General features: G+C 43.5%; 1 protein-coding gene across 5 annotated transcripts in view; it reads left to right on the top strand.

Moving 5' to 3' along the window:
- The window catches only part of sowah (ankyrin repeat domain family member sosondowah), a 278,269-nt gene that overhangs the window by 172,454 nt on the left and 88,603 nt on the right, over positions 1–17,212 (top strand). For all 5 annotated transcript variants that reach the window (XM_018514425.1, XM_018514424.1, XM_018514423.1 and 2 more), the window contains 2 exons: positions 8,085–8,120; positions 8,391–8,495. In XM_018514425.1, coding sequence (XP_018369927.1) covers positions 8,085–8,120; positions 8,391–8,495 — 141 coding nt within the window. The remainder of the gene's footprint in view (positions 1–8,084; positions 8,121–8,390; positions 8,496–17,212) is intronic.

Below are 17,212 nucleotides of genomic sequence, written 5' to 3'. Positions count from 1 at the left end.
TATGTATGTATGCACGTTCATTCGATCCCGAGAGCTATATGTGCCGCGCACGTTCGAGAATGTGACCAGTCATCGAGTTATTTAATTTTTCGAGGCACCCCCGCCGCGCGTGTTTGCTCAGCCCCGCTGTGAGCACAAATTACCTCGCGACCGAATCACCTCAGGCGAAATGCCCCAAGTCCGCGGCCCGTCCGCCCCCTCTCGTAACCCACCGTCCGTTGCCATCAGCGTCGATGACGCCTCTTATCCTCCAATGATCTCCGGGACGGAAGTCCTCACAGAAAAAGATGGCATGTCTTTCTATAGCCATGTCGATGTGGCAGATGGGATTGAATTGCACGAATAAGAACCTTGATAGTAATCTGAGAAACTCGATGAATATTTTTAAAATTAATACTGATAGTTTACATATTCTATAAACTACATTGTTATATTTGTCAGTTTACTTTTATCGATGACTTTTAAAAGAAAAAGAAATATCTCTCGACAGTGAGAAATCTTTCGTGCTACCCATTGATTGTACAAGTCTTAATTGGCTTCGTTAATGCGAACATACAATATGTCCAGAGTTTATTTCTAGCAATTGCTTGAGAACGTCGCTGCAACATCATTTGACCCCCTTACGTGCGTAGGACACGGGACCAAAACGGACATGCTCGCGTCCTCCCTCCGTAGCGTGGTCTAGGTGTGCATATATGCGGTCAGTCTACCTCGCTATCTATATGCTAATCCATTGAGATGGTACCCGTAGATTACACCTCGGAATTAGCCCAGAGACCCGGGTATCAGGGCCGCACAGACAGGCCAGGCTGTGTATCTATACGTACCTTTATCCCACCTTATACACGTAACTCGCACCGTCGAACGTCCGCCTCTCGCCCTGTACTTACAAGCCCGCGTACACACACGCACGCGCACACACATTCGCGCACACGCTCACACCCGCGTAAAGATCAGACACGCGTGTACAGGTGTGTATACCTGGCGGAACCACCGTGGCTCCAATGTGGTTCGGTATAGGACCTGGGTGACTCGGCACTTCCAGTTCGTTAGCCCGTGTTAATAACGTTAAAGAGGATGCGATAAACTCGTTAGGAGACGAAATCGCGCGGGCGGCTAAGCTCGACCTTCATCGCAGTACATCATGGACTATACAACAAGCTACGTCAACCATTTCTTCCTCGCTTCACTGAATCGAATGTCGCGAAGTTTCGGTTCTCAATGAATAAGCATAGTTCAGGACAGGTATCCCTTCACATTTTTGTTTTTGCTGACGTCTGCGATATTCCTAAAATTGTTATCTGCAATATTTATAAAAGAATAAGTACGCGTTTCGTCTTGTTGAACGTAATATTTACGAATAGTAACATATTCCAATCTGAATTGGAACACATTGTAATCTGAATATATATGTTTTAATTTTCTTATTGGTCGTACTATATCGAATGTATATATCTGCGATATAATCGCGCTCGGCACTATTGCACAACACCGGCGTAGATTAACACGCGTTCGTCACGCCCAGTCATTTCGTGAAACGGTACTCTTTTCGAGAAGTTAATTTCACAACGACTCTATCGCTCCGACGCATCGGCTATTAAGATTTCTTCCGTCCGACAGTTTCCTAGCTTACTTTACGTCAGCACTATCGACCTAACACTTTTCACAGACATTTATCAGCGGACTTGTTCACAATATTATATTTTATTACAATTCTACACGATTTATCGCAAGATAATTAAATAATTTGTATCAGGGTATCAATTTGTATTATGGAACTATTCAGAATGGATCGGAATTGTTCAATTAATCCCTAGATTTCTCTTGTGTTTTTTTTATAAAAAACTGAATAATTCCAATTGGAAATCATTCCGAACAATGTTACAATACTCTTTTTCTAAGGTTTTTATAGGTCCGCTTTTTATTTCTGCACTAAAACTTTCTTTCTCGCTTTCGCCAAATATCTATTTCACTTTGGTTTCAAAAGTCTATACTAGTTCAGCTACAGAAAACAGACCTTTTCTCTTTAAAATATGTGACCAGACTTAATCGCGGTAGTTTAGAAAAGAACCGCTTTATCATTGAAACCTCTTGAAACTGTGGCATTACCAGTGGAACAATCGCGCGATGATAATCGCACGGCGACGGTCGTGCGCTCGAGCACCGCGCTAAATTTATTAGCTGACGGGAATATGATCGCGCGACGCGTATTGCTGGACCGAGGTACACCGAGGAACACGGTGGGTACGTACGAATATAATCCTGTCAACGAAGGGGTAAAGGGGTGGCGGAGAAGAGGGCCGGTTGAGCGAGCGTGCGGTGTCGATGCCGTCCGTGTTTCCCATCCGGACCAAATTCGACGTGTGCCGTCCGCGAAAATACGAGGCGCGGGTTATGAATCACCCTCTATGCCACCGCGCGAGATAATAATCGTCCGCGATCGCTAATTTCCCCGCCATCGTGTAATTGTTCCGCACCGACTTGTCGAATTTCGCTTGTATATACGCGACGCTTGTATTCCGCCGTCGCAAAATTAATTCCTCCCAACCGATTTCAAGCTGGAATCTATATATTCATCATAAATCTAATTTTAGAAATGCTTTATTGTGTTACGGATATATCGAACTTATAGATCCCGCATTAGTTATTGCATTGTGCTTCCATGTGAACATTATTAAAATGAAGTGTGAAAAGTATTCTACATATTTCATAAATTGCAAGGTACTCGTCATTTTCTTTCTTTTTTTTATTAAATCCATTTATTTATGATTGAGACCAGTTGATTCCTCATCGGTAGACTGAACAAACGAGAGGAACGGTAATTTGATTAGAAGGCAGCACTTGAGTCGTCGTCAACCATTTAGCCTTAGTATCTCGTCGTTATATTTCGACGCGATTTCATTTGGCTCGCGATTGAACCTTGGATTATGATCCCTGACGATGGAAATGGCGTTAGGTAGGTGGGTACCCGAGGTAGGCATTATGGTGGTCGTTGGGAGGCGTCGCCGAACCGAACGCTGAATCACCCAGCGAGAGTTTTCCTGTCAGCGACAGGACGGGCACCGCCATCCGACGAAGCCCCGTGGAATTGCCTCGCACGGCCTCGAAATGAATGCGCGAACGCCCATTAGGGGAATAAATCAGGCCAATGTTATCCGCAGGATCGCATAATCGATCTCGCGCGCTCGACTAATCCGGGCCTAATCGTTTCACGGCGCTGCCGCGGCCAGAAAAGTTCCCTCCTAAGGGAGGGAGAGTCATTAGAGGATAGCAGGACTTCCCTGCAGCTGCAGTGAAGATGCGCTTAATTCTTCGATGCATTTTGTATTAGCCTTCGTGACTTAAGTAGAATCACGATTGATAAACCGTGCCTTTAATTTCCTGTAAGCTTCGTACAATTAAAATAGATAAATAGAATTATCTTTTTTTATATACAGAGTGTCCCATAACTGACGATAAATATTTTGAAGACAGTTTCTTTGTAACATTATAAAATGAAAAGTCCAATACGAAAATGTCGATGCTTGTTAATTTTCACAAATAGGAAGAGTTTAAAAATTATGAATGACGAAGCTAGAAGCTTTCACGCACGTAGAAAAATGATCAAGTGTGAAGGTATTGAAGTTTGTTATTGTCAAAAACATCAAGTTCAAGGAAACATCTTCACATTGACCATCTTATCATTTCTGAGTGCATGAAATTCTAGACCCGTCAGTTGTAATTTTTAAATTTTTCTTATTTGAGAACTATCATAGCCTTTACATTTTCGTACTAGACTTTTTGTCTTAAAATGTTTTGTCAAAAAGTGTCTTTTAAGATATTTATCGTCAATTTTGGGACACTCTGTATGTATCTACAAAAATATGCCTTGTTTGTCCAAAGCAAAACCATAAAACATTAAGTGTGGCAAATGGTCGTCATGTTCGAGTCGTCGGTTGATAGTTACGTTAAATACACATCTCGCTTTAATCAGGATCGATCCTCCTTGCTGAACCTCTCGGCGGTACAGAGGGACGCGAGGGAAGGGATGAATTGTAGGGTGTGCCGAGTCGCGAAAATGTTTGGTTAGCATTTGGCTTATTGGCCGGCGAATGTTCGTGCGCTGTTAGGCATGTATGGATGGCCCCCAGGTTATAATAAAGCTAATTCCGCGGAGCTCTCGAGGCAGCTCGTGCCGCAACATGTTTTGCCTCTCGTTCTACCACGCCCGCCGTCCCCCGCTCTACCCCTCGTCGTCTCACCGATATATCCGCCCCCGGTACACCACTCCATCCCTCATAGTCTCTCCGTATCACGTCTCTCACTCTTTCGCAATGCGAAAGTACGCTTTCGCTAGAGCAACCGAATATATTTATACGCCCCCTCGGAGAGGCCAACGCACGTCTGCTTATTAAAACGTTTCCACCCTGAAGAGAGCAAGCGCGCGTTCGCTATCTGCTTTACACCATGTATTCCTTTTATTGTTTGAGATGTGGGAGAGACGCGGGAAGCCGTAAAAGAGAGACAGAGAGAAAGAGACAGGAGAGCACGAGTAAGCACGTGCATGCCTGCTGAGTAGTTGAGTACCTGCCGCTGGCCACATTCGCGGAATTAGACGCGCGAATGTGCACGGCTTAACTGCCGGGAGAGCGTGTTTTTGAGTCGGCACTGATGCGCCACGAAGAGCGATAACAATGGGTGATACGATGGGGTGGGTAGGTCGGCTGGCTCGTTACCGTGGCTGCTGATGGCCCCTTTGTATCCATTTCTATGATACTCGGTTCGCCGCTCGCTCGTGCTAGGATCACATCCTAACTGATTATGCGGCTTGTATGCGTCGCGTCGTTAGCTTTTTATCCGATTACGAATGTGATGTACGAGCATCCATTTGCGTATGTTCGCTATTACGATAGGATATTTAGCTATTCGAATTGTCATTAAACACGTAAAGATAGTTTTGAATATAAATTTGTTATATTCATAACGAATGAATCAATCCTTCATTATTCACGTGGAATATCCAGGATACCTCAATTACATTCGCTAAATATATATATGCTATTTACGGAAAGAATAGTTTTGTTGAAGTATCTCAAAATTTAACTAGATTCAGATCTGAAAATAATTTGGTTTGGCCCATCAAAATAATTTTGTAGAACGCTTAAGCGTTGATGGCAACACTGTAAACGTTTTAACATCATAACAATCAGTTTTTTCTACATAATTATTTTTATGATCCAAACAAAATTATTTTCGTATCTATATTTAGCTAAATTTTTAGATATTTCAGCAAACCTGTTCCTTCTTGTGTATTATTATATTTAGCGCAAATTGCGTATAGTTAAAAACTTTTTTTAGACTTATCTTTATCTAAAGAATGTGTAGAATGTTATCTTTATTTAATTGTAAATCATCAAAAAGAACAATAAAAATTAAGTTATAATATTGGGGTGTCAGAACTCTACGCGAATATATAATTACGTTAAAAAAACCACTCGAGTAATGTAGAGTTAATGGATCCTTGCTTTCTTCTTGAAATAACATTTGCTGCTGATAATCAATTTACTCACGATTATTTTCTTTTCGTGAATTATACCTGTATCAAGCTTATAACGTCTTGTTCGCCTGATAGAGATATTACGAATAAGAAGACGAATTAAATCTTGATCCTGACAAGTGCGTCACGATCGCGATTGATCGGTTTAGGCGAACGACCTTAACAGGCTGTTGTGTTAATTAATTCCCGCTGATCTCAATTAAAATATTAATTACGACGGAACAATGACTCGCCGATGAGGAACAGAGGGGCGACTCATTTCTCCTCTCTCGTCTTCGTTCATCGTTTATCCGCCGCTTCCCCATCTTCGTTCATCGACCGCGATGGAGCCAGAGAAATCGCCATTGCGATGCTATTACGATTACTCGGGTCTTATAAGCTTATCTGATAGCCACGCCGTTATGGCTCATGGCACGTTGTGACTGTACCATCGCTGACTGGTCCGTTTGTCTGATCGTTCTCGGAGATCTCGCGCTATGAGGGGATGAGAATATTTACATACTTTCAGGTTCGAGATACGAGAGAACAAGTGTCCCTTGCCCCCAAATCTCATCGAAAATCGGTCGGGTCGTATCGCATGATCATTTAAAAATCAATCAGCGATGCACGCGACTTGAACAGCGAAATACTATACGTGAATAGTCCGTGATTCTCAATATCGAGATCAAAATTCTTCCAAGTTTCTCTCTTCGAAATCTCTTTGGTTCTCGGTAAAATTCCGATGAGTCCTCTTGTTCTTCGCTGCTTGCATAATTTTGCGACAATTTGCATATTAATCTCGTAATGTATGAGGAAGAATTTTTTCCAGAGAATTGAATTATTACGTATTCTTATATACTGCTTTAATAATTGGAGACAGTTAGGTATTCTTTTTTCTTTTTTTTTTTTTTAAGTATACTTATGTATTTTGCGTGAGGAAGATAAGAAAGCGTACGTCATTCAGGTGCATACTTATTATTAATAATAATAAGACAGTTGTGTCTTGTAACTGGAAGAATTAAATTAAAAATTAATTCGCTCGCATCCGTTTACCGCCGCCACAAGCAATAATGTCTTTTTATCGCAAGTACAATTGTTGCATCGCCGATGAAGCATGGCCTCTGTGATACATGCATATAACAAAGTCCGTCCTATCAGCATGCATCTGTGCATTCGCACGCGTACAAACGTGTTTGCGAGAGCACACGTAGTGCACGAAAGCTGGGAACGCACCTCGATGCACCACCTGACGCGACGGGGGGTCAGTGGTTATCATTCCGAGACTGATTTCTAGGCGACGGGCTTTCCGGAAGACGATTCCGCTCTCCAAAATCGAAACATTCTCGCGCAACACGAGAGTATTCTTCTTTTTGACAAGAGGGAGAATTGGATTAATGTTGAAAAGTTACTCGTCTCGCTTCTATCGACGCGCGTCCTTCAAGTCGTGATTTCATTTAAGGACACGCGCGATGTCGATGGATAAAGATATATCGCGGCTGGCTAATGATGACTCGGCCAAAGTGCAAACGTGCATCTCCCGCAGTCTGTAGAAGTAATTTATGAAGAGTCACGATTGATTCGGGGTCGAGTGTCGATATGAGCACCTCGAACAACCGACGTGGCCGTGACGAGTGAAAATACAAACAGTTTAACAGGGATGAGTAGTCGTTTAGCGTTCCTGAGATCAGGAGAGAACCCTCATCTCCTTCCTCCTCCACCGCCACCACCTTCGTCGCGTCATCCTACCGTACCACGTGCATATACCATCGTAAGTATAACGTGGAACACTACACGGCGATCGGCGCTGTATACGAGCGCGATTAAACGACGAGTTTCTCGTTAAAAAGTTTATTCACGTATTTGTATGTATGATTTAAGGATGTTATCAAGATCTGTTAAAGATATTATTAAGATTAAGATTTATCGCGGCGGCAGAATATGAATATGAAAGTACAAATAAAATTACGTAATCATATAGTGGATTCTCTGTTAAAAGCAGAATTTTGTAAGCGATACGAGGCACCGTGCGCGACAGGAATTTTATCGAAAATATATCTTAAGTGCTTTTATGCCCCATCGATAATCGCGATCGTGAATCGTTCGTGCATTTGCCGAGCCGTCCGTCCGAGGAACGGCAGTTTCCGAAATGGGACGTCTGTTCTTGGACGACGGGCGACGGCCGGGGGTTGCGTAAGTGCGTGCGGCCCAGCCAGCCTCCCAAGGCCTTGCGCCGGAGAATCAATTATTGGATCCGTATATCAATCTGATGGCCGAAGCGCGCGTCCCGTGCTCGGTGGCCTCCCGCTGCGCTCACGCATTTTCTTCCCCCTGTCGTCCCCATGCCACTTCGTGTGTTCGCCATCGTGGCACGCACGCGGTATAGCGAGAGTGTACTCTCTCTCTCTTTCTCTCTCTTTTTGCACCAACGCCAACGCCATATACAGCGGACCGGTTTTCGCCGCGACTTGCCGCTGCGTGCCCCGTGAGCGTCCGCGTGACGTGGCGCGTAATGTTGATTTTTCAAGGGATCAACTCTAACCCCCTCTTTTCTCTCTTCTTTTCTCCGCAGGGCGCCGACGAGGATGACAGCGCTTCCGTTGCCTCGGTAAGTTCATCACCCACCGCAGATCGCGATTATTGCGCGCGCCAATCCGACGAGAGCGACGCAGCACGGGCCGTAATTCTCTTCCCTGGTCGGACGTGCATCGTCGGTCCTTGATAAATGCACGCCAGATCGTGGCCGGGGATCTTAATTAAAATTCGCCCGCTCTCGATCGAACGGCCCGCTCGATCTTCCGCGTGCTGCTGATCGATCCCGGCGATCCCTCGCACCCATTAATCGCTAATAATCACCACGATCGATGCTTTCCCAAAGCAACTGGATGGAAAATCGCGGGAATGGCTGGTCAGAGCATCGCAGGGAGACTACCAAGCGCTGGCGAAGCTTGCAGCCGAGGACCCTCGTCTCACCAGGCTCAAGGTAGGATAAACTACATGTATCATTTTATTCTGCCACGTGCGAGATTTATAAGTTATAAATCATATCGTCATGTGTACTGTCTTCTTTAGAATTTGCGTTAATTTTGCTTTGTAAGTTTGGAACTGTAATATCTTAACTGGAAAATTTTTGGTAAAAAATGAACAAAACAAAAAATTCTGATCAGAGTTCTGGCTATTTCAATTAGAATTTTAGTAGATTTGACCAGAAAATTCTAATTTGTCCATTTTCAATTAATGTAAGATTCTTTCCAATGTACATACAGAAACGCGACAATGTATTAGGTGTTAAACTTAATTCCTGCCGCTCGCTACTAGAGGGTGTTGGCTCCAACGCTGGCGAGTTTCGACGATGAAGTCATATGTCTTTTGTAGTTTAGACATCGCTGAAAGTAATTCAATCCTCACAGGTTAGATTTCTCAACGCCAAAGAGATTTTCCAATCGATTGAAAATGAATCGCGATAAGTTGTTTTTCCGACATGTGCTTCTTCACTACTTCGACCTCACGAAAACCGCAGCTGAAGCGCATCGCTTATTATCCGAATTGTATGATGATGAAACTCCATCGAAAAGAACATGTAGAGTTTGGTTTGAACGCTTCCGAAACGGTGATTTTGATGTGAGAGACAAAGAACGTCCAGGACAGCCGAAAAAATTTGAAGATGTCGAGCTGCAAGAATTGCTTGATGAGAATCTAGCTCAGACGCTTTTAGAGTTGTCAAAACAGTTAAATGTTACTCCAAAGGCCGATTGAGTGACGAATTGATGCAAAAAAGATCATCCGTAGCCAACGATCGACGCAAAGTCATTTTGTTGCATGATAACACTCGACCGCATGTCGCGAAAAGCGTGAAGCAGGCCCTTCTAGAGCTTGAATGGGAAGTGCTCCCGCATCCAGCGTACTCTCCAGCCTTGGCACCGTCGGATTACCATCTTTTCCGATCGATGCAACACGCACTTACGGACACACACTTCTCCAGTCACAACGAAGTCCAAAAATAGGTGAATGAATGGATCGCCTCGAAAGACACCGCGTTCTACCGTCGTGGGATTGCCCTGTTGCCAGAGAGATGGGAAAAAGTAGTAGAAAATGGAGGAAATTACTTTGATTAAGGTATTCATTCATCTTCCCTTCGAAACAAATCAATTTTGGAGACGAAAAAACGGCAGGAATTAAGTTTAACACCTAATAGAAACATTGTGTATCAGGAGACGCGGTGGCTCCGGCCATGTTAAAAAAAAAGAGACTACAAGTCTCTTATCCCGAGCCATCAAAGTCCATTTTTGGAGGGTGCATAACTACTAAAATATAAAAAATTTTGAATCGCATGTGATATATCCTGAAAGGCCGCATCGCCACGAGTAATTTGAGCTAATAAAATTTTGAAATCGGTCAAGCCGTTCTGGACATACGAGTGGTCGAAAAGTAATGATTTTCATGAAAAATGAAGTAACGTCTTCTTCTTCTTTAAAGAATATAAATAAGGTTCACGGTACACGTAGACACATACATATATATATGCACACACATTGCGGTGGCTGCGTTGCATGCTACAATTTCCTAGATTCGCGCGTTGGACCTTTATCGTTCACGTATACACGCGCGATCGCGCGATGGATCTCATTGAATTACGGCTATGCCACTTCGGGTGATAATGACAAAGGTAGCGAGCGGGAGGTTCGGAAATATAATTACGGTGTGGCTTACCGTAGGCCTGGGGATCAGGCCGTTATTACACGCACGGCAGAACTTAACACCTGCGGCGTTGTAAATTCGCCGTTTTCGCGCGCCGCCATTGACAGGTCAATAAATCTAAGAACCCCCGTGGCAATCAGGCGGCTGTTGTATACCACGCTAGCGATATGTGGAGCGGATCAGGAGTGGCGGATGGTAGCAGGTTAAGGGCTATTCACACCACTTGTATCGATTATAAATCGTCGCCTGTCAAGTGGTTTGACCGCCACGGATGTAACATGGAGTTACTCCTTCAGTGGAGTTACTGCTGACATTAAAATAGTCTAAAAAGCATGTAGCTGATAAAATACGTTCTACGTTATTGATAATTAACCGCGATCTTCTGATATATGAAAAAAATTAATAGAACAATATTTTCAAGAATTAATCGGGAATTAAATTTTAGTGCTTTACAACTTTAATTATTGATTTAATGATTTACTTCAGTAATCCCCCTGTATTAAAATTCATAACTATGTTGTTTCCTTTATTACTCGTTTCTATTACTCGGTTCTCTATTTGGACATTCTGAAGCTACCTTAACACGCGCGCGCGCTATCGGATGAACGAAAAAGAGGAAGGGACGGATGAGAGGGTGAAATGGTCGAAAGGTGGGGACGTTGCACGGTGGTTGGAGATGGTTGGCGAAAGGGGTAGAGGTAGCTCGACCGCACAGGGGCTGCGTGCTGAATTCATTCCGCTGGACAAGGTTGCCCCACACCCACCACCGCCGTGCCACGTCTGCCTCATCCCTTGGGATAAATTGGTCGAACCCGCGTGTTTGCGGATAACATCGCCGCGATATACGTTCGCCTATAACCGCTACCGTACGAACCTAACCGTCCGCGGTGCCCTTTTTACGACGTGTCTCGGACTCGCGGAAATTGGCAACGAACTGCTCTGTCGTTGTTTGTTTTTCTGGCTGTTTTTTTTTTATTTTTTTTTTCCATTTGCGTATATTCTCCACGAAACACGTACGATAAACCAGGCGAACGAACCAATTTACGATACTTGAAAAGCGAGAGGCAAAAAAAGAACAAATTCGAGCATCGGCAATTTTTTTAATTTCGAGGAGACTTATGATCGATTTTGGTCAACATAAAGCGAACGTTTGTCAGTTATCACGTTGATCACATAAATTTTAATCTAAAATATGTTATATGTATTGAGTGGGTATTGTCCAAGATCAATTGTTCCTGGTTGCGAGTCTTTGACACGTAGACATATAATAATCTATCATCGATGAATATGCAACAGTTTGGGAGAGGGTGTGAGACGATAGGGTGCTGGAGAGCGAGTGAAGTAAGCGACAGGGAGTGTCTGTGTTGAGAGGGAAAGGGAAGGGATCGTCAGTAGGCATGCCAATTACTCTCCCGGTAATTAAATCAACAGCGGAGCTAATCAACGTTACCCCCGGCGTATCTCCATCCCCTATAGAGCCTTCGTTGGAATAAATAAATCGGGTCATTATTCGATATTCGACTAACGATTTCATCCGCTAGAATTTTGTTGGTGTAATGAACAATTAATAGCGTCTGATAATTATAATCCCGAAGAGAAATTCAAACTATAACAATTGATAAGACTTATGTTCGTTTCTACCAACGTAGATTAACTTTAATCTTAATTCAATTTTCTCTTCATCTTTTTCTAATTCTTAGAACTAGGAGAGATAAACAGTAAGTTTGATTGACATTAAAGTTATTAATCATTAACGAAAATGGGTATTAGATGTTTACGAATTTTTATGCTTTGAAATAAAGGAGAACAGAGAGTAAATATTCGTATCAGTATCTTATATCTTTCATTGTTATCTATGGTTTACTATGATTTTCATGATAGACGCAGCATGTATCTTCTTTTTCTTACACAAAAGCCTTAGAGAGGTCTGTCCATACACACGACTTACGTGAATCGCGCCCAAACGATGTAAACGGCCATTGTATTCTGTGGGTCAGGTGTACATTGTCGTCATCGAGGGAGAGAGGCACTGTGGCCCATTATATTTTATTAACGGACGCGTCTGGCATCGCGATAGATTCGCCTCTGTGAGTCGCGCGGTGTGTTCCTCGGAAATGCAGGACGGGCGCATCGGTCTGACGTGACGCGCGGTTGGCCCCTGTTCGATCAGGAACCTCATTACATTTATTTCCATGAACCCGCTTCTATGCTTCGACAGCTGCAACTATCGCCGATAATGTTTGTGATAACTTGCATTTACCTTATCTTGTACTTTTGTTTGAAAGATCGATTTTAAATATCTAAAAATACCAATAAGTTAAATAAAGTTGAAAAAGTATTCCAATTTTATGAAATAATGTTAGACATTTATAAAACGTAACGAATTATTAATAGCGCGTTTGCGGAGGACATCGCTATAATAATTGAGTTCTGCGTCGCTCGCGAATGAAAGCTGTTAGCAAGGATCGCCGGTAACATTATATAGTGGCCGGTGTTTGGCCTCCGTGTATTTATCTCGTGGTATCTCCCGGTTTAATAACGCCAGGCAATCAGGAGGTATACCTCGTCCGTTCTGTGCATTCGTACCGGGGCTCTCGTCGATTCTGCTCGCCTCTCCGTGCCGATAAATAATAACCATTTGTATCGGATTCTAATTACTCGCTCTAAGCAAACAAATAAACGGCGGGAGATGAGACGTGCCGTGAGAGAGGAGGTGGGCTTAATGTTATGGTGGCTGCGGGCTGATTTAAGGAGTGTGGGACCGCCCACCTCGAAGATGTATCTTCGTGCCGAGTATCGGTCCACCTGTTATGAGTGTTTCAACGCCACTGTGCACCCTTTCTCCTTTTTTTTTCTTCCCTGTTTTGTTTCGCTTCGCCACTGTTGCGTATCCCTCATCGGTCGAGAAAAATTTCGATACCGCACGAACATGTCAAGAATGTCGAGCGACAAGCGATTATGTACGGGAATCACGACGACAGCTGGAAATGATTCGCGCGTACGGACTACCTGAGCGAATTACCAGCGCGAAGTCCTTCCATTTGCGACCGATAAATTACGAATATCGCCCTGAGGACTGCTCTTTAAGTGGCGCATATCCTTTCGTTGGGGCAGCGCGGCAAACGTGGGAAGGAATTCGCTTTCAGAGGCGACTCCACGGGGCGATCCTTTCTCGCGATGACGGCCATGATCGATAAGAGGCAGCGCGAGAGGAGAGAAACGCGTTTTCGCTTAAAAGGTCCTCAAAAAAGGTCGACGGTAGTTCGTTACCGGTGGGCTATTAGCGGGCGTAACGCACGTCGTAGGAGCGTCGAAGGACTAAGTAAACCCAGGCTAACAAGGAGGCGTATCCAACGGCCACGAATGATCTACCGATCCGAAGTTGGCATTATTCCGCTCTTACCCTCTCCGTCTCTCACTGTCTCCTCTCGTCCGACCTCTCTTCCCCTTTCTTCTTTTCCTCCCGTATATATCCACGGGTCCTGCCTACCTATAGGCGAATATATCTACCTGCGCCTCCTACCTACGCCCCCGAATATTAACACTCTGATTTATGCGCGTAATTATCTCTAGTTATTTTCTTAGTATGGCCCCAGTACCTCTCTCTGTAGCTTGTCTTCGTAGCTGCCGGTGCTGCTGATGCACAACAAATTAACCGTTCCTTCTTCCGCCTCCCTTTGCTCCGCACGTTTCGCACAATCTTTTTTTTTCTTCTCGTTTTGCTCCTTTTCCCGGCGCCATTCTTGCCATTCTCTTGGCGCGTATTTATAGGGGCCTCGTTTAATTTTTTAATGGCATTCTTATTATTCGATGTATTTCTGCGTGAACGAACGAAATAAATGGTAAAGTCGCTTCAAGTCCGGCGAGGCAGGAAGATGGGACGATTGCACCTTCATCCGCAACTCGGATTCGACCCGCGGAGATCATTTATTTCTCGCGACGACTCACCAAACGACCTGTCCCGCCTCTCTATGGGTCGTGCGTGCTTTGAAGTGTAGAATGTACTTGCCTGAGATATATTCCCGTTCGCTCGTTTAATGGTTACTATTAAATTTATCTCGCGTGTGTCAAAGATGGCTTTAGAATGATTAAGGATCATTAGATGATACTGAAACATTACCTCCGGCGAGATCTCCCCTGGTGAATACACTTTGGATTTATCAGATCGTAATATTGAAACGTTCTCTTTGTGAGGTTGTTGCATTAGTGTTACATTTTGATGTGCGATGTATCGATGCGAATTTACGATTTCGATAATTGAATCTCGTTTGTAACAGTCTTGGAATCGCATCGGGAAGTTATCGCGCGCAATGTTACAACTGCAGGAGTCGAATCTTCTCTCGATCCGCGCAGGTAAAAAAGTCAAGCGGCAGCCGGTCCGAGATATTTCAGCCGAGAATAGGTTTTATGGGGCGCATTCGAAGGTGTCGGGGATCAGGGCGCCAGGGCGTCGTCATCGCGACATGGGATCGTCTTGCATAGTACCCTTTTTACGAGTCTCTGTTCTTTGCTTGCTCTCCTTTCAGCGTACGAGACCTCTCTAGAGTTTTATTCTTCGCCCCGTGCTACAGATCGACTGCTTTGTTTGTCCGCTATTCTACAACGATTCAATCAGTTTCGTGATTGTTTCCGCCATTTGTACCTTTCTTCGAAAAAAACGAAAATTACAGAATCAATAAATTACATATTTATAGATCGCTTGTATGAAAGTTTTGCGATATTTATTGGAAGAAGCGGATATTTGTAGAACGTAAAAAAATAGATGGGAAAGGAGCAAGCTATTTTATGCGCAGCACAATCGCGAGAAAACAGCAAATAAATATCGAATTATGTCGATGTGGACGAAGCAGGAATATTTTTTATTTGTGCTAAGCACAAAATTATGGCTTGCTCCCTCTCTTCATCTACTTTTCTACATTCTATCTATAATGCTACAAATATCTATTAGAAGTTCCTTCTAATAAATATTACGTATTGCAAAACTTTTACAGCGACCTGCATGGGAAGATTAGTTTTATTGAAACATCTAAAGATTTAGCTGGATACAGACTTGAAAATAATTGTTAGACTATCAAAATAATTATGTGGGACGTTCAAACTGCTAGAATATCAAAACTTTTTGTAATATTGCTCATCATGTTCGAGATTTCTACATAATTATGTTAATCGTTAAAGTTATTTTCAAATCTGTGTCTAGCTTTTTAAATACTTCAGCAAAATCGTTCTTTTCAAGTATGTATTTCTTTCTCTTTCTTTGAAAATTTGTAATGATATATGTTTGATCGTCATTTTATCTTTTTAACAAAGGAAGATAAAACATTTTATTTGTACCTTTTATATCTACGAGAATAACTCACTGAGGTGTGTCGCTATAATTGTTTTTGGCTGTCACTGATTATAAGACTCACTTCCCATCATCACTGGTCTCTCTGATATCTCGATAAAAAGTGTCGCAAGTACGACTCGTTCCGGCCGATGAATGTGAGTTGATGCAGCCGATACGCCAATATTAATATCGCTCGTATCGCCGATAAGGATACGATCGCACGATCGCTGGATCCTCCTCGGCGTTCTCTCTAGCAAATGGGAATCAAGACGAGGTATATAAGCCGACACGCGATAAGCGGGTCTAATTTAAATATTTCTCGAATAATCCCGGCGCCTTTCCGTTTCGCCTCGCTCGCGCGCGAATAATGTCTGGTATACATCGTGACAGGAATGTCCCGTACCACGTGATTAATGTCATAGTACAGGTGTACCGATACATTGTAACGCGTATACTCGTGTCGAGGCCCCGGCACGCACGGCAGGGCTGTGATCCGCATTCGCGCATAATTTTACCGCGCCTTGAGCGAGGTTCCGAGAAATTATGCGCGTAATAACGAGGAACGACGAAACCGTCGGCCGACGGTATCTACCCGCGAAATCGTTCGTGACGTGCGCTCGTCGATCGTGCCCAGCGCAGCCCGGTGGTGCCCGGCGCGTCCAAAGAGTAAAAGAGGACGAGGTGAGAGGAGAGAAAGACAGCAAGGGCGTTCACCGGGGGGATACCGCGCTTCTTTCGTGTTATATATCCGCACACTCTCTCTTCTTGGTGCGTCGAGTATCCCGGCTGTCCTGCTTGTTCGCACTGCGCGTCGCTAATTAGCTTCAAGACCGATGGCTATCTGTCCAGCCACATGTCCTTAAAGTGGCGAGCCCAAACATCCGGTACGCCTTTTCCGTTTGGAATTCAAGTTCTTCCACGGATTCGTGACGACGACGACGATGATTTGTCGTCGACCACTGCGCTTCTACCACTCGGTTTATTACGGCCACTTTCATTACTGGAGAATATATAATTTATTTCATGTCATTAACGTTATTTATCTTGGCGGATTATGAGCTTCATGAGCAAACGATTAATTTTTTTTTATTCCCGCGTGTTACATTGTCATGTCATATCAGGAACATTTTTATACCTCAAGATCATAGATATTTAAGAAGAAAAAAGTATAAAGATGCTTATCCGACACTTTCATTATTACGCATATCTCTATCATTTTATGGGGTCTATGAACAGGTGTAATCTAATAAACGTAAACTCTTTATATATATAGTTGCATTACAGTACAAAGAATGTCTATCTGATACACGATGGTGTAATGACACGGGTTTAATGCAGCGTGTATGATTAATGGTGTGCTATATATGAGTAGTGTATATTTAAAGGAGTATATATATATACACGTATAATTAAACAGCATTTATACGTGTAAGCGTTTTATCGCTACATACATCACAGGTGCATTGCGAGAATATAAACGCGCTCCGACTTTGATTTCGTTACGAGCCCATGCATCATCGCCGATGCATAAGTGATCAAAACGTGGAATCATTAGCCGTTGGATTCGCTGCTGGCACCTCATTGAATTTGGAATCTTGCCTAGAATTAATCTGCATGAAAATCGGAGGCCCCTGTAATGGCGCCGCGCCACTTTCGAATCGACCGCGTTGTACACG

The sequence above is a fragment of the Trachymyrmex cornetzi genome, unplaced genomic scaffold (assembly GCF_001594075.2).
Source record: "Trachymyrmex cornetzi isolate Tcor2-1 unplaced genomic scaffold, Tcor1.1 scaffold503, whole genome shotgun sequence".
NCBI lineage: Eukaryota > Metazoa > Arthropoda > Insecta > Hymenoptera > Formicidae > Trachymyrmex > Trachymyrmex cornetzi.
Note: the sequence above shows the minus strand (reverse complement) of the source record. Positions and strands in the feature narration are given on the sequence as shown.